Source organism: Eubalaena glacialis, chromosome 3 (genome assembly GCF_028564815.1).
Source record: "Eubalaena glacialis isolate mEubGla1 chromosome 3, mEubGla1.1.hap2.+ XY, whole genome shotgun sequence".
Taxonomy (NCBI): Eukaryota; Metazoa; Chordata; class Mammalia; order Artiodactyla; family Balaenidae; genus Eubalaena; species Eubalaena glacialis.
Genome location: NC_083718.1, coordinates 43,088,642 through 43,106,624, shown reverse-complemented (window position 1 = coordinate 43,106,624; position 17,983 = coordinate 43,088,642). Strand labels below are relative to the sequence as shown.

Below are 17,983 nucleotides of genomic sequence, written 5' to 3'. Positions count from 1 at the left end.
TTTGTCTGAGGGAATGTGCTGACCATCAGCTGTACCCCAGTTCACCAGCAGATTCAGGGTAGTTCTTCAGCAGATTTCTATTGTGAACTTAGGTCTTTGAATTTAACCCTTTGGGAAGATTTGTGCAGTATGAGTCTTTGGTATTTGGAAATTTCACAGGAGAGATGAAGAAAGTTCCAGTTATTCCAGAAGCCACTGGTATAAATCATGTGCTTCTGTGAGGTCAACTGATGAAGAGTTTTAAGGTGTGTGGTCATCACCTGAGTGAGCAGCTTGCCCTTGCACGCTCAAGGGAGCCAGCTGAGTGTCGGCCATGCTCGGTGGCATAACAAGAGTTAGGGCTCAGGAAAACTGGGTAGTTTCTTGTTAAGCTCAGGCTTATCAAGAGTCAGAAGGACTCAGGTAGACTTGTATTTACACTCTCAGACCCATACAGATAGATGTAGAAGAACACAATCATTTCTGTTCTTCACAAAGTACTCAGGACTTCGACAGGAAACATCACAAGTTTACATACGTGCCCATTTTCATATCAATTTATGAATTCAAAATTCCTCTCAAAAAGAATAGGAGATACTGCTTTTAGCCATCAATTTCAGATGGGAGTACTAACACCCATAAGAAATTGTAATGGTGTTCTCCCTAGGTTTTAAATTCCTCTTATCCATTTTTGACATTTTCTCCATCATATACTAAATTCTGCCCATCCTCATATTAATTTACTATTCTTACCAAAATACCTTTAAACTATTTGTATACATGTACATATATATTATTTATTAAGTTGAATCTTACGAAACTGGTAATATTTGATCATTTTGTTTGAAAACGGTTTTTTTACGTGCTTGAACCTAATAAAATCTGAACTTTAGCTGGATGGCTGTATCTCCTTATATATAAACTATGCCGTGCTTTCTGCTTTACTTCAACAGGGAGAATGAAAATGCTTACTCTATTCACCACTTCTTATGCATCCTTGCAAAACTGTGCTTGCTGACTACTAGTAAACTTCATGAAAATATTAAAGGTGTAGTAATTTCCACAAATACAGTATATAACCAGAAAAAGTCTGGTCCAAACTGGGCAGATTGAAGTACATTACCCATCTACCTAACTGGAATAGCCTACCCTGAAAGATAGTTTTTGCAGGCTTACGGTCAGGTCTAGAATCAGAAGGTCAAATATAAAATACCAAAGCATTTTCAACTGGAAATTCTACCTCTGTGTCCTCAATGACATTTAATATTATAGAGGGCCCACCCTGAGACCCCACACTAAGCACCAGTAAAAGAGGTATGCCCCAGACCTTACCTTTAAGAAAATTAACATCTTTCAAGAGATATAAAAATATAAATAATGAGAAGATATTCTAAGTATTGTCAGTTTCAAACTGGGACAGAATAAAATGTAAAAAGAAGACAGCACTTGAGAAATCTCAAAATGACTTCAAACATTAAGGGCAAAGAGCCAAATACAAGTGTGTGTCGAGCCTACATTCAGTCACTACATTAACCAAAGGTTCTGGATTCAAGGAGTCCTTTTATCACCCCAAGAGCAGTGATTAGAGATCCTCCAGGTCAGTTAAATCCACAGCTACTTTCAAGAACAGGGTGTCATCTTTAATGTAGGTGTTCTTGGCATTCTCCAAAGTGGAATGAGCCACGAAGCGTGGACAGCCAGAGGCAATGTTCATCTCCCCATCGGGTCTTTTAAAGCTGCTGCTATTGGGGTCAGCCTTGAAGGTCTCCATAATGTGGTTCTTTTTGCCACTTTGGTCCAAAAGCATCAGGGTCACCCTCTGCCTGAATGGCCACTGCAACAGTGAGTCAAACTCCCCTCGCATCACCACAAAGTACAACGACAGGTGCGTCCCCTTCCCGGACCCGTCCCCATTCAGGTACGCTCTAGCGCAGAGCCTGTAGCCACACCGGCTGGTGTAGAAGGGCTGGCTGAAGATGGATACTGTGTGTCCGTCCAGCGCCTCCTTCTTCTTCAGCTTGTAGTCTGTCACCTTCCAGATGAGCTTTCCGTTATAGCAGGCACTTTCTAACAACTTAAATCGCTCTTCGTTTTTATTCAGCTGTGCTTTATGAATATTAATGTGGGCATCATGTTTGTTAGTCTCCCCTTCCAAAACAACTGCAAAGAAAGAAAGACTCTGAAGGCCTTAAAGTTGTCTTTAAAATTTGCCCAAAGAGGAATTTTGTTATCCGAAGAGAACCAAGAAAATTCTGACATCCCAGAGATGAACTGAATTCAATGTCCACCAATGGACAATTCCTATTAATAATATCAACTCCGTGATTCTCGTGTCTTGGCAAGATTGGCACCAAGAAAACCCAAATGCGTCCTCTTGATCTGAGGCTCACCAAAGTGTTGAGAAGATGCACTCTGTACTGAGCTAGCGGGCATCTGCATGGTAAGCCCCACTGCTTTCTAACTGGAATGCTTTTAAACAGCCAAACCTGTCTCTTTTTCTATACTTAAAACAATGTTCCCACCACATCTTTCCCCTTCTCATTTTTGTCTACTCTCCTTAAAAAACCATCACTCCCTGTTCGTGGAATTTCCTGGCCCATTTCCACCCCTTGCTTGTTCCAGCTCCCGCTCATGGCCCTTCATCATTTTTGCCTGAGTGGCCAGAATCTCATGCTGTTCTGTTTCACAAATACCAGATGCAGCCATTGTTGATCCTGGACAGCTGTGAATCTCCATCGGCCAGGTCTGCTTGTCTCATGAACGCATGTAGAAATAATGAATCACCAACAGATAAGTATAAAACATTAGACATACCTAATCTTTGATCATGGGTTTCTAGCAGGGTGATTTTCTGTTTCACTGTATCAATCGCTTCCGCCAAAGGCCTCAGATCAAATTTACTTTGTTGCTGGTTAGCCATTTGTAATAACTGACGCACCTGAACTTCTAGCCAAGCGGACTTGTCAATGTGACTGGCAAGAACCTTTCAGTACAAAGTGGATCATCATGTCAAAAAAATTTGAGTAATTCGTTAAGGTTATATTTTTCAACTCAAACATTTCACCTTTAATTAATCAATTAATGAAATGAAAAATACACAGTCCAGAAGAGAAAATTCAATGAGGATCTCAGAGAGATGAGTCACCTAATACCTTCCTCCCCCTCCACAGCGTCTCTGCTCCTGTTTCAAATCTTTGTACTATTCTTCATCTGAGTTTTACTCCTCCCTTGGTGTCTCTCCTCTTGGTTCTCTATCCTATCTTTATATTTCTGTTCTCTCCTTGCCTTATCACTTCCTTCTCTTAGATGCTATTCTTCTGATTCACTCCTACTCTGCTAGAAGGCAGAGAATGCGCTGGAAGAAGGCCCACCTGTTCTGACCTGAGCACTACAGGTGGTACAGAAGTGCCTGAGCTAAAGCCTGAACATTCGGTTGCTCTCTTCAGATGGAAGGGACTAAATAAAACTATAACTATATTTCTCCTCCACTCTTAGCCTCAGTGCCTTCACTCTTGACTGGTTTTTGTGTTAGAAAAAGGTCAGAATTGAAATAATAACGTATGATGGATTTCCTTTTTTCTACACACACACATCCATACAGCATGCTGACAAATATGGAAATTATATAGCCTACATTTTCTGGGATAATCCAGATTTCAAAAAGATTGCCCATATCACATCTTGAAATATTTTCCACTGTAAATTTTATAATCACAATAATGTCATTATTCTTTAGGAATTTGTTTGCGGTTATTTAACATTCATGATTTACAAAGTAATTTTTGCTATATTTTAGTGATGTTTAAAGCATTTTCTTCCCAAGGGAATTAATAATTTCACTTTGTTGACTACAGAATGCAGGACTACAGATGCTCTCAAGGAATCTGAAATCAAGTGACTAATATCAGCCCAACACTGATTACAACACTAATTGCCATAAATTATATAAAAGTACTGTACCAGTGTAAACATGTACTAACATTGCTAAATGTACTGGGTTATGTAAAAGAGGACCTTTATTCTTAGGAAACACATACTGAAGTATGTAGGGGTAAAGGGCCATAAGATAGACAACTTACGCTCAAAGGGTTCAGAAAGAATACCCACGGGGGGCGGGGGGGTGACAGGGACAGGGTGGGGGAGTTTGGGACAAGAAGGAGGAGGAGGGGGGATGAATGAAGCAAATGGGACAAAATACTGACAATGAGTGAATCTGGGTGCAGAATATACAGGTGTTCTTTGCACTATCTTATTCTTGCACATTTGAAATTATTTCCATTTAAAAATTAAAAGAAAAACCCTCACGGCTAGTTGAAGGCTAAATCTTGATTATGAATAGAAAGGCCATTTCTCACCTGTATATTTGAAAGGAAAGTTCCATTTTTGCCAAACAACTGTGCAAACTGCTTGAACTCCTTTTCGAATTTCTTTACGGTTTCTGCTAGCTGCTGGATTTTACTTTCTTTTTGTTCTAGGCTCTTATATAAGTCAGAAATCTAATAACAGGAATATGAATGAGGTCATTGAACTGCATGCACACAAGTTAAACTTTAAATATAGTTCTAGGAAAATATTGCAAGTTAAGTATTTCTAGGAAAAATAGACACACATATATTTATAGAAAATATTTACAGGTAGATTACTATATAATTCTAAGAAATGTTCGCAGGTGCTTCCAAAAAAAAAAAGAAAAGAAAGATCCATAGATTTCTCATCAGCCTTTTCTATATGTAACCCACTTCGATGGCTCATCTAATGCTAGTGACACCACTTGACTAAATTTGCTGAACTGGTCCTCCTCTTTCGTTCAGTATGCACTTATTAAACAACCGCAGAGCCCTGACCGCCATACCACATTAGATGCTGTATGCACAGTGTCAATAGTAATAGCTGCAGTTTGCTGAGTCTGTCAAACCCTTATATTCATTAGCTCTTTTAATTCTCAGAGAACCCTATGAGTTGGGTATGACTATCAGTCTCACTTTACAGATAAGGAAACAGGTAGAGCGTTTAAGTAACCTGCCCAGCATACCGCTAGCAAGTGGTAGGCAAAACACACCACCTCTCAGAATTTATAATCAATTTGAGGGAAATAACCAAAAACCTTCGCGTGATCCTCGACAACTCTTCTCTTATCCCTACACCCACTTAAACAGCAACACCTGCCAACTTTAACTCCTGACACACAACAAAACAACTCGTACCTCCATTTCTCATTGCATCTCATCTTGTTTCAGCCTGCGTTATTTCTCACCTGGGCTGCTACGATAGCTTCCTAACAGATCATACACTGTCCCTAACAAACACATACCCGAAAAGAAGCTCTATGGGAGCTGGACTGGCATGAGTCCCACAGTCCACTGGAACCTCAACAACTGGGCTGGTGCCTGGCACCAGTAGGTGCTTGATAAATATTTGTTAAATAGATGAATGACTGAATGAATGAATGCTCCCCCTGTCTTTAGCCTTGTTTTCCTCCAAATCATACTCCATACTGTGACCAGAAGAATAATAAGTGACAAATCTGGGCTGGTCACCCCTCCTATTTAACCATCTCTAGTGGCCTTCTTTTACAGGCTATACAGGGCCCTACACAATCTGCCCCTGGCCACCTTTTCAGCCTCATGCCCATTCGCACACTATACACCTTCTATTTCAGGCCTTGCTCTCAGTCACTTCCTCCTTCACCTAGAAGCAACCACTTTTTAAGCCTCACTCAAGGGCATATCCTCCCAGAAATACTTCCACACTACTACCACCTACCTAGGCCACCTCTTAAGTTCCATGACATTCTGACCATACTCTAGAAGTATAACTTACCTTCATGACTCATTGCTTTTTTTTGGTTAATTTGGTCATGTTTTTCTCCACTAAATTGCTGAGGCTACATATCACTTATTTCCCAATCCCCAAAGCCCAGCACAGCGCCTGGCACACAGAGGGCATTTGACACATGTTTTATAAATGAATGCACAAGTGGCTGCAATAACCATCTGATCTCTGGCCCCCAGATCTTCTACTTATACCCCAAGAGCTGACTCCCACGTGTGCACCAGACATCCTTGACCAAAAGCAAACTCAGTGTCTCCTCTTGCCCCGCCCCCCTCACGTCTAACCCGCTCCTGTGTGTAGTGCCCATGTCAGTTAATAACATTACCAAGTTCCCTGCCTTAACTACAGCATGTGACTCCAACCTGCCAAAGTCTCTCAATGCCCTCCCTCCATCCCCACTGACACAGCCTCGGTCAAGCCTTCACCTTTGGCATCACCACCACCCATTACCACCTCCAGTATCGCTTCCCCTAATACTGAACTGCTTATTGTGAGCCAGGCACTGTGCTAAGAGCACACATATATAATTTGACCCTCACTACGACCCCATTTTACAAATGAGAAAATTGTGGAAGACAGAGGTTAAGTAGCTTGCCCGAACTCCTATGTGCGGAGCCAGGTCTCAAACCCAGGCCTTTCTGGCTCCAGGACCCTCACTCATCAATTGCCAGGCTCTATTGCCACACTGTCTAGTTTACTGCAGCATCTTTCTGCCTGGTCCCTCTGTCCTCATTCTCTTCTCTCCTTCTATCCATCTTCCATGCTACCACCAGCTGTCTTATTTTTAAAGCCAAACAATTAGCTGGCCAAGTATCTTCTTATCTAAAAACGTCTTTTAGATTCTTATTACTGGCAAACATTAGTTCAAACTTTGGCCCTTAAATCCTTTCTGAAATAGAGCAGAATATGAATAAATTAAAAAATCACTGAATGTAAAGTATTTGAAACTTCTTAGCTTACATGGAAGGCCAATGCAGTCTGGACCCAACACACCAGTCTTCAGCCTTTCCCTGTCTCACACCTGGATGTCTCTCTACCCCCAAACCCCATTTCCTTGGACCATCAGCCTCTCTCATGCCTCTCTGCCTTGGCATAAACTTTCCCCTTCTGGAATATCCTCTTTCCACAACATTTTAACTGACAGACCTTCTCTTCCTTCAAGATGATGCAGCTCAGGTGTGTTACCTTGAAAAGACTTCTGCAACTCCCACAGAGCAAACTGCTGCAGCCTCTGTACCCCAACACAGGGCACCCCCACTGCACGTCCCACAAGGCACAGCATCTTATCTGTTTACATTTTTGTGAGCTCTCCAAGGGTACGTGCTGTGTCTTCCTTGACTCAGTGCCCCCAGCAACTAGCATTGTACCTGACATACGGCACGTGTTTGTTGGATCAGTGGATAGACGAATAAGGCAACTCTGACAGAAAGAACTTGGGAATGGCTCCTAGGCAGCATGCCTTCCACCAAAGTTACAGTTTAATCAGTCTTTCTAATTTTCTCCACGATCTGATCCTGAAACTCACACACCTACTTTAATATGGAATCAGACACCATAAAATAATCTGCAGCCATAAAACTCAGCTCCCTCTCTGCAGCTGGATGGTTTTCTTCCCTACCTGGGCTTGAAAAGTCTGATCCTCTGAGATGCCCTAACAAAATAATGAACTTTTAGAATAATTACTCAATAGAATCAGCATTTATTGAGGTCCACTATGAATATTCCAGGAACTACGGCTGGCGTTTGCACACGTAATTTCACTTGATAATCACAACCCAGTGAAATAAATATGTACGTATGCATTGATTGCAGTGAAATAAATATGCACGTATGAGTAGGTTGCAAAGTTAATAAGTTAAGACTTATTACAAAATATATAAAACCCACGGTGCCTAGAACAGATGGTCAAATGTTGTTTCATGGTAATACTGATTTCATTAAAAAATGCCAAGCATCTACTAGGTTCCTACTAGGTGCCAGGTAATAACCACAAGGTGTGTGGATAGGCTGCAGAGAGGCAGTGTGGTGTAACACGGGGAGCAATGGACTGAGAATCAGGGACATGGGTTTGAGATTGAATTCTGCCCCTTAATATCACAAACACATCAAAATTTCTTTGAGCTTAGTTACTTCATCTGTTGGTTGAGGGGGCTGAACCCAAAGATCTCAAAAGCACTTTCCAGTTTAATGTGCTACAAGCCTGTGAGTCTGTCTGGCCACTTAGCAGAAAAACATCTACCTCCAGTTGACTTATACTGAAACAGAGGGGAATATAAAAATACCAACAAGTACAAATCCCAGCGATTCTGTTGCCTCCCTTTATACTTGAACCCTTGAATATTTACCTGTTCTTCTAACTGGAAGTTCTTTTCTAAAACCAGAAGCATGTGGTCCCGTAAGGCTGAATGCTCATGCTCCTGCAGGTTTCCTCGTTTATCCTTTAATATGAAGAGAAAAATAAGTCAGGTTGTTGAAAGGCTCCCAAAATGAGGGTGGTGGTGGGATATTCTGCTAAAGCAGAACTTTAACAACTTTGCTTACTTGTCTCAAGGTGGGTTGCAGGGAGAATGACCCCTCCCAGGTCCCTTTTCCAGCTTTAGGATTCTACAGTACCCATGAGACACTTACAGAGAGTCAGGCCACTATCAAAATTCTCAGCACTGATTTCCTTCCTTGCCCTGGGAGTATATGACTGAGGGTTAAGTGTAGTTATTACCACCTCTCAACTATTCCCATATAAAGCTTACCTCCTTGGTGGGTTATCTCCCAGATCAGTTTTAAGCCTCCGTTAGTTCTCCCTCCTACCAAGCACACTTCTCTACCACCTTCTATCACTGTCCTGCTATCGGGCAGAAGGTATGCAACCTAATTGTAATTTCAGCCCATGCAAATTTGTTGCCTTCAAAGTCAAATTATATGTTTGCAAGAAGAAATGCAAACTTCTTCCCTTATCATTAAAATTCCATTGCACCCAACACAGCCATAAATAAATAAATAAATAAATAAATAAATAAAATTAAAAAAAAAATTCCATTGCAGACTGCCTTCATTACTAGTAAAAGCAAATGGTATGGGTGGCCCATAGACTCTAAGCAAACATTCATCATCAGTTTCCCTTCAGTTTAGGGTTGGCCCCTCCTCCAGAGAACAACTCCCCCAGCCATCCCCAGCTCCAGTACTAAGGTAAGTCCTAGAATACAATCCAAATGGAAGTTTGGGCCTAACTGTAAAGAAGATTCCTTTTAGGGATTTCCCTGGTGGCACAGTGGTTAAGAATCCACCTGCCAATGCAGGGTACACAGGTTCGATCCCTGGTCCAGGAAGATCCCACATGTCGTGGAGCAACTAGGCCCGTGAGCCACAACTACTGAAGCCCGCACGCCTAGAGCCCGTGCTCCGCAACAAGAGAAGCCACCGCAATGAGAAGCCCGCGCACCGCAACGAAGAGCAGCCCCCGCTCGCCGCAACTAGAGAAAGCCCGCGTGCAGAAACGAAGACCCAAAGCAGTCAATAAATAAATAAATAAATATTTTAAATAAAATTTTTTAAAAAAGGAGATTCCTTTTAGAGCTGGAAAGCAATTCTGTATTTTGTGCACAAGGAAGGTAAACCCTATCCTTTCTGCAGCCAAGATAATCACTGGTTTGCTATGTGACACATTTATGGACTCTTCTCTGATTTTTTAAAAAAGGTTTCTCATAAGAGTTTTTTAAAATGAGAGAAATATATGCTTATCTCAAACAATATAGCAAGATGTAGAATAAAAATAAAAGCCCCCTTCTCTCTGTCTCCACACCCAATTCCCTAGTCTCACTACCAGAGTCAGTGAAGATACATACACAGATCATACTGTATGTAATTTTTAAAATATATACCTCATTCTTTTTATCAGATGAATAGTATTCCAAAATATGACAAAATGTATATAAAGTTATACACTCAGTACTTCAGAGATGGACTTACAGGTTTTTCATTTTTTGTGGGTTTTTGGATTTTTTTTGTTTTTTGGCTAAATACAGTAGTCCCCATTTAGCCACCATTTCAATTTCTGTGGTTTCAGTTACCCATGGTCAACCATGGTCCAAAAATATTAAATACAAAATTTCGGAAATAAACAATTCATACTTTAAATTGTGAACTGTTCTGAGTAGCGTAGTGAAATCTTGTGCCTTCCTGCTCCGTCCTGCCCCAGAGGTGAGTCATGCCATAGTCCAGGTATCCAGGCTGTACATACTACCCACCCATTAGTCACTTATCCATCTTGGTTATCAGATAAACTGTTGCAGTATCGCAGTGCTGTCGTCAAGTAACCCTTATTTACTCGATAACGGCCCCAAATGATGCTGGCAATTCAGATATGCTCTTACTGTGACTAATCTGTAAATTGAACTTTATCATAGGTATGTATGTATAGGAAAGAAAAACATAGTATATATAGGGTTTGGTACTAACCATGGTTTCAGGCATCCGTGGAGGATCTTGGAATCTACCCCCATGGACAAGGGGGGAGTATTGTAAATATCTTTGTGTGCATGTGTGTTTGTATATGTGTGTAATCATTGCCTACTTATGAAAGGATATCTGTGAAATAAATTTCTAGCAGTAGGATTGCAAGGTCAATGTGAGGGTCACATTTTATTTTCATAGATATAACCAAACCTCAAAAATGTTGGTATTAGGTATTATAAATTTTATGTATATATAAATTATTTGTTCTGTTTCTCTGGAGAACCCTGACTAATACAAGTATTAGTATTATGTATTATGTATTGTATACAAGTCTTTTTTTTTCTATTCCATTTATAGTTATTATAAAATATTGGCTATATTCCCTGTGTTGTATTATATATACTTGTAGCTTATTTATTTTATACATAGTAGTTTGTACCTGTTCATTCCCTACCACCCTCTTGCCTCACCCTACTGGTAACCACTAGTTACAACTGCCAGTCTTAAAGTTTCTCAGAAGTGAATGTCCTTCTGCATCTTGAATGGAATCAAGAATAAAATGAACTCAGCAAATGAATTATACAGTAGAAGGTAGACAGAAACAATTATTCCATACCTTTACAGTACAGCCATAGTGCTTAAAAGGACAGTCTTGTTCAGCTTCAGGACACACAGCAAGGTGTTCATCCACCTACAAAACAGACAGCCTCATGCTAGAGAAATGCATCCCCGACTCTCCAGCTACCTGGTATAACTGCAGCAAGCAGGGAGCCAAGGGTGGCTTGGGAAGAAGGGAGGAAACACCATGCTGAAGCCTGGGGGAAGGAGAGCTAAGATGAAAACAGAGAAGAATTCTCAGGGAGAAGGGGAGGGAAGACAGAACCATGGTTATCATGAGGATAATTTAAGCCTTGGGCCCCTGCTTATGGGATTTTATCAAACACACACCACAATGATTACTGAAACTTTATCTTACATAAAATCTACTAAGAGAATTATTTACAGTTACCTCAGTTCTTGGAATAATCTGCAAACACTTGTTGGGACAAGATACTGGGTACTCAGGACACAAGTTTTCCTCATGATTCTGAAACAGAAAAAGTGTGCTGAAATAAAGCCAGCCTTGCTGCCAAAGGCTCCCTGTATGGCCTCAGAGTGTGTATACATATGTCCCTTTGGGGATCTATGCTATGTGGCTTACCCTCTGTAGGAAGGTATGGCCTAGTTCCAAAAAGGGTTCTAGATGGCTGCTTTCTTGGTATAAATGAATTCAATTCAGTTCAATTTTCCAATTCTTTTAAAGAAGGTCAGAGGACATGGGACTGACAGAGGACAGACTATGGGAGTCACCGGCTTGGCTCCTTTGGCACATGTAAAGGGTACCCCATGCTCTCGTCTTATGCCGGCATCCTGCCTCTCCAATTAGGTCAGAGCATCCTGAGGACAGACAGTGTGGTCACGTCCTTGGGACCCAGCGCCTAGCGTCACTCCTGGACCACTCACACTCAGCAGGTGCTCAAGCAACATTTTTGCCAATGATACATGAATAGAGTCCTACCAAGAAGGTTTTTAGCTTTTTATAGGACCCTCAGATAAAGTTATTCTTTAGACCTCTTTCTGCATAAAAATAAATCCAGAAAAGTGCTTCTGGTATCTCATCTGATTCACTGTGACCACTCAGGCAGAATTTCCCATAAAGATGATTCTTTTTTTTTTTTTTACCTGTAGATTGATGACTACCACATCCTTTTTGCAATAAAGGCATTTTTCCTCTCGAAACGGACAGTCTGCGCTCAAATGCTCTTTCAGATCTTTGCGAAGGACTGGCTCCCGACAATTCTCATTAGAGCACTGCACAGCTTGGAATAAGCAGTGCTGAAGGTGGTCCTGCGACAGATAACAACAAGCCAGTGGGGACCCACTGAGCAGGGCAGTGGCAGGGGGAGCCTGCTGCAAGGCCTAGTGAGGGAGGGAGGGAGGACCCTGGGGCAGCAGGAGAAAGGACTGCGAGGGTCGGGGGCAGGGGGCACAGCCTCTGTCACAGGCTCTCTGCGGAGGCCACCCGCTGCCTCTGCTGGGGACAGGGCATGGAGAAGGCTGCTTGCACAGAGGCTGTGACAGCCAGCCTTGTTTGGAGGACAGGGGAAGATGCGTGACGAAGAAAGCATGCCGGGTTTATCTTTGATTACCTATTAGCCTGCTCATATTCTCAGGTTAGCTCTTGAATATTTTCCTTAGGCTTGCCAATTAATTTACCAGCTCCTCAAGGACATTTCTTTTGTGCACCCTCCATCCCCACCTCCAGCACCAAGTACTAATCTCTGCACAGCAGATGGTAAAAGCCGGAACAGAGGGCAAAGAGGGAAGAAGAGAAGGCTACCTCCTAAGTAAGTGAAGGAAGGGGAAGGACTAAAGGAAAGAAAGGGAGGGAGAGGAAGCTGTTCCAGAAGCCGTAAAGAAAAGGATAGAGGAATACAGGATCACAGGCCCAGGAGAAGCTGGGATGGGTCAGCCTTGTCAAGTCAGGAAATGTTCTTGACCAGAATATTAGAGAACGATGACTCGACAGTGTCCTTCATGTTACAGATTTTTAAAAGCAGGCATGTCTTAACAAAACCTGTGGATAACACTGCAAGTTACTGTGGTGCTGACAAGGTATCAAAATCCTAAAGAGTTTGTTCCCCACCACAAGATCCTTTAAAACAGGGTTGGCAAGCTACGGCCCTTGGGCCAAATCTGGCCTGCTACCTGTTTCTGTAAATAAAGTTTTATGGAGAACAGCCAAACCTATGTCTCACATATTGGCTATGACTGCTTTCCCTCTGAGATGGGAGAGTCAGGTAGCTGCGACAGACACTGTACGGCCGGCAAAGCTTAAAATATTTACTATCTGGCTCCTGACAGAAACAGTTTGCTGACCCCTTAAGAGAGCACACAGTTTTTCTACAGGAGGTAAATAAATATTATAGCTATTCTCCTTTGCCTCTAGTAATGAGAGACAGTGACAACTGACATCTACCTCTTCTCCAAAATCCATGGATGCTACCCCTCAGCTCTCACCAAAACCGTCAACATTCATCAAGACTCTGCTACCTGTGAGATCCTACACCTTACTCGCAAGGTGAAGAACAGGGAATGAGAGGAAATACAAAAGAAACAGGTGAAAATAAACCAGCCACTGTTCTCCAGAAGCTGAGGATCTGGTCACTAGAGCTGATCAATGAGCCTCATTTCCTGTACAGGCTTAGTGACAACAAAGTTGGTAAAGAGGCCCTGCTTGCTCTAGGACATGACTATCAAAACAAGTGGCGAGGGACTGTCTTAGGAAAACACAAAAACCTTCTGTGAACTTCCAAAGAAATTCTTGGGTTAACAAGGAAATCATTTACACATTTATGAGCTCAGTACCTAGGGGTTTAGAGGCATGATGGGGAAAAGATTGAATCACCTGAAATACATTCCAAAACGTGTGGCTGGGAAGGGAAACTTGTAGCATCCTCCTAGCGATCCCCTGGAAGCTAGAGATGCCTGCCTCGTATTCATTCATAGTGTGATTGAACCTGACATGGGCTTGCTGTGGCAGAGCCATGTTTCCTGCTTCCCATTTAACAAGCTTCCACCGCTGGATGCAAGAGCAAGGTAGGACAGCTTCATCTGAAAGGAACTCGACAACCCTTCACCTCCCCTACACCTCGTTTGTTTGCATCTCATACCAATGCTTCACCTTTACAGTACATTCTAGCTCTGTTCTGGTCTGTGTCATCTGCCTTAGATCACAACCTCTAAGACAGCAGGGCCCACAGCGGCTAGGAAACACCCACCCCAGCACCTGCAAATGCTTCCAGGCAGGGACCCTTACAATTGTGTTTTTCTGCAGTCATGCCCTGGCCCCCATCCTAGGAATCCCAAATCCTTCACAGTTTTCCAAAAATGACGTGTCCTTGCTTGACCATTTCTTTTGCCCAGCATGTCTCACATCTTCTCTTTTGGATCAATAACCCTAACCCACAAGTTAAGGTCTAGCACACATGGTATGTCCTCCATGTGTTCCATACAAAATGAATCTCTTCACGTGAGATTAATTTCACACCTTAGCCCTCGGTGTGCTGCACCATAGCCAAGTGTACCGCTAGACAAGAATTCTCTGAGGGCAACCCAATGAATCTCCGTACCATGCTTAGGCCAGTAACTGTCACATAAAAATGTTCAGTACATGTCACTGGAAAAATAGCAAAGGCAAATATTGTTCACCAGTAATACCAACCTGGTATCGTCCCAGAATAATCTTGGCATTACATCCAGGAGCATTTTTGCAAAATACATATAAATTGAGGACTTCTCTTCTGCAGCAATTGTCTTTAAACACCTAAAAGATATACAAAGTAGGTCTCACACACTCCAAAGCTTTAGAGCAACGTGAAGGAAGCTATTATTAATTTGGTCTTCAAGTACATCTCAAACGTTGGGTGGAAACTTCCAGTCAGTGGTTGGAATGGAAATACCAGATTCACCACCATAAAAGAAAAGGCTGTCTCAGATACATCTGACAGGCCACCAAACATACAAGCCAGGTAATTTAATGCTTAGTGCAGTAGGCTGAAGCTAGGAGAATCTCGTGGTGAACTTGACCCCACATGCTCAAAGGTCAAGAGGTGGGGCTGTGGATGAGGGTGATGCTTTCAGCTTCCTGTCCCAGGGTGAACGTTTGCATTAGTCATCAGGTGGTGTCACCGAAGCTGTGCTGATTTATTTTTCAGCACAAGCCAGGGGTTGGCAAACTTTCTCCGTAAAGGGTCAGAGAGTAAATATTTTCAGCTTTGCCAACCACGTTGCAATGTTCTCTGTTGCAACTATTCAACCCTACTGTACACAATACCTAAATGAACGGGCATGCCTGTGTTCCAATAAAACGTTATTTATGGACACTGAAATGTGAATTTCATATAATTTTCACATGTCACAAAACATTATCCTTCTTTTGATTCATAAAATAAATTTTTGTTTTGAAATAAAGACTCACAAGAAGTTGTAAAAACAGTACAGAGTTCCTGTGTACCCTTCTTTTGATTTTTTTCAATGATTTAAAAATATAAAAACCATTCTTAGCTCACAGGCCATACAGAAACAGGTGGTAGGCTGGATTTATCCCAACAAATCCCATGTTGTAGAATGCCAACCCCTGGCCTAGCGGGTGAGGCAGACACAAGTACAGCTAAGCATTTGGAAAACGCATCATAAGAGCAGAGAGAAGGAGCATGAACATTTGACTAAAAAGACAAAAAAAAAAAAAAAAAAAAAGACAAACAATTCACTTCAAAAATGGGCAAAGGATTTGAATAGGAATCTCTACAAAGAAGATATCCAAATGGCCAAGCACATGAAAAAATGCTCAGCGTCATTAATCATTAGAGAATCAAAACCACGACATACCTCTTCATACCAACTAGGAAGACTATAATCAAAAAGATGGACCACAACGTATTTTGGTAAGGATGTGAAGAGGTTAGAACTCTCATACCTTGCTGGTAAGAATGTAAAATGGTGCAGCTGCTTTGGAAACTAGCCTGGCAGTGCCTCAGAATGTTAAACATAGAGCTACCATGAGACCCAGTCATTCCACTCCTAGGCACACACCCCAGAAACATGTACACTTTAAAGGCAAATTTTATGGCAAATGCATTGTATCTCAATAAAGCTATTGTTAGACATAATAATAATAATAGAAAGTTTTAGAGACTAAACAGTTGAGAAAGTGATTCCAGGAAGCAGGGTGTTTCATTTCTGCAAGTGACTCACGGTAACTGGAGCTAGTACAGGAAGAGGGTAAAGAAGAAGTGGGAGAAGAATCTTGGGTGGGTCAGTAAGGACTCAAACTAGCCTCTCTCAAAGAGGGGTGGGAGTGGGGTCCCACCTTACCCCACAGTAGAGGAATATGGACTCCAAGGAAGCTCCCCCTCCCGCTCTCCTGCTCCAACTTCTCTGTCCAATTCAACCCAGGACACTGGCTGCTCCATCACCCACAGAACTGCTAACCCAAAGCATGATTGTCTTACCTCCTGAGATTTGATCACCTCCTTATCTACAGGGCAGAGTGGGACTGCGTTTAATTCTCTGGAAAGAAAAATCAAAATGAAACCAGAATTAAGGGTTGACCTCAACAGACCATCCAAGAGCAGCCCCGGCGCTTCAGCCACGCCTGACCCCTTGAAGTTCCCCCTGAGCAGGCCAGGCCCTGTCTTTATTCATGCTGTTCCCTCCTCCCAGAAGGGGCCCCCCAGTACCCCAACTTCAGCACCTCCTCAGTCTGCCTGAGAAACTACCATTCATCCTCCAGGACGTGAGTCAAAGAGGGAGTCCTGCAGACAGAGTCAAATGTCCTCTGCCAACGTTCCCTCGGCAGTCCTATGCTATCACACTGTACCCCAACTTGCACCTTCACTAGAACAGAAGATTCTAGAGGGTCCTGTGTCACACTGGACCTCCAGCTCTTCACCTCTGTGCACTAGAGCTTGGTTTAGCGAGGTGTCTGGAACACACAGGTGCTGAATGAACGAACCCAGGAATGAATAAGAAGGTGCTGTAATAACCCCCTTTCCAAGCTTGGGAGGGTACAACTTCCGTGGCGTCCCTGTATAAACCCCCAAAGCCTGCTTCCATGTCTCTCCTGGTCTCCACCTCAAAATGGCACAACCCAGCTTCCGGGGAGTCGACAGAGTATCCATGGCGGCAAGGAACCTTCCAGATGCGACACCACCTCTGCCTCAAGGTAAGGAAAGGTCAGGGCGCCTACAGGAAAGACCCCCATGAGATACAGGTCCTTCCTCACATGGACTGTGCACCGAGGTTTGCCTTCGTGTGCAAAACAGGTGTGGTCTGAATTTTCAGAAAAGGTGACTATCAATAAGACGGAAAAAAATGAAGATTACTCCTCAGGCTCTCAGAGAAGGGCGCTGGGAGAGCCCGTCCTCGTATTCGTGGTTCTGTGGCCAACCACAGCAATTCCCGAGACCACGATTATAGTTGAGTGGCCACAGATGACACGTAGATCCCAGGAACAGCCCTGTCCGCTTCTGGCAGGAGCGCAGGCCCTGAGCGCTCACCTCAGGGACAGGATGCAGTGCTGGCAGAAGCGGTGCCCACAGCCCGTCTGGTGGGGGTTGTGAAGCACTGAGCGGCAGAAGGCACATCTGTAGCGCTCTTCCAGCTGCTCCACAAACTGGTACTCTGCGTCCGGCTCAAAGTCCAAAGACATGGAGTTGCCAGAATTCTGGCGGATGAAGCCACAGGGGACACCTCCTTGCTCCTCAGAACAAGCCATTCTGGGGGATCAGGAGAAGAGAAGGAAAATTCAGTGTGCAAACACCACAGCAACTACAGCCATCAGGTGTTTGAATCATCTGTTCCCTGATTAGTGAACATCACCCACAGGGTCCTTCTGTTATGACTTTGTAACCATAGTAACAACCTCCTGCCACTAGAGGGCTCCTGCAGAGGGGAGGTGGCTTTGGGGCGCTCAGCGGGAGGCTGGACCAGATAACTTCTAGCAGGATTCAGTGAGACTTCAGCCCATTGTCCATCAACAGGATGCTAAATTATCCTTCAGTGTGGCTACAAGCTTGGGCAAAATATAGCCAGGTGTTAACTACATTCTGAGTAAACTCTGGTTATGGATTTTTCTTCCACTCAGTTGAGAAAATTGAAACAAACGTTTTGTTAACATTTT

At 42.9% G+C, this 17,983-nt stretch overlaps 1 protein-coding gene across 2 annotated transcripts; it reads right to left on the bottom strand.

Annotated features, from left to right (window-relative positions):
* Positions 1-1,561: 1,561 nt before the first annotated feature.
* TRAF5 (TNF receptor associated factor 5) lies at positions 1,562-17,578 on the bottom strand. 2 transcript variants are annotated; one of them, XM_061185561.1, is made up of 10 exons: positions 17,361-17,578; positions 16,314-16,371; positions 14,525-14,626; positions 11,983-12,210; positions 11,270-11,347; positions 10,877-10,951; positions 8,157-8,249; positions 4,335-4,475; positions 2,794-2,962; positions 1,562-2,139 (listed from the first exon to the last, which is right to left on the bottom strand). In XM_061185561.1, the coding sequence occupies exons 1-10, from the start codon at positions 17,576-17,578 to the stop codon at positions 1,562-1,564; spliced, it is 1,740 nt and encodes a 579-aa protein (XP_061041544.1). The 2 variants fall into 2 exon arrangements, with proteins under 2 accessions (XP_061041544.1, XP_061041545.1); XM_061185562.1 differs by having other exon boundaries at positions 11,983-12,147.
* Positions 17,579-17,983: the final 405 nt, after the last annotated feature.

Bases quoted from the DNA above. Each gene is read 5' to 3' on its own strand.
- TRAF5 (XM_061185561.1), bottom strand. From the start codon at position 17,578: ATGGCTTGTTCTGAGGAGCAAGGAGGTGTCCCCTGTGGCTTCATCCGC. The intron at 14,627-16,313 runs GTAAGACAATCA...TATATCTTTTAG, and splicing joins AGGTGATCAAATCTCAGGAG to GTGTTTAAAGACAATTGCTG. The intron at 8,250-10,876 runs GTATGGAATAAT...TTCATATTAAAG, and splicing joins ACTATGGCTGTACTGTAAAG to GATAAACGAGGAAACCTGCA.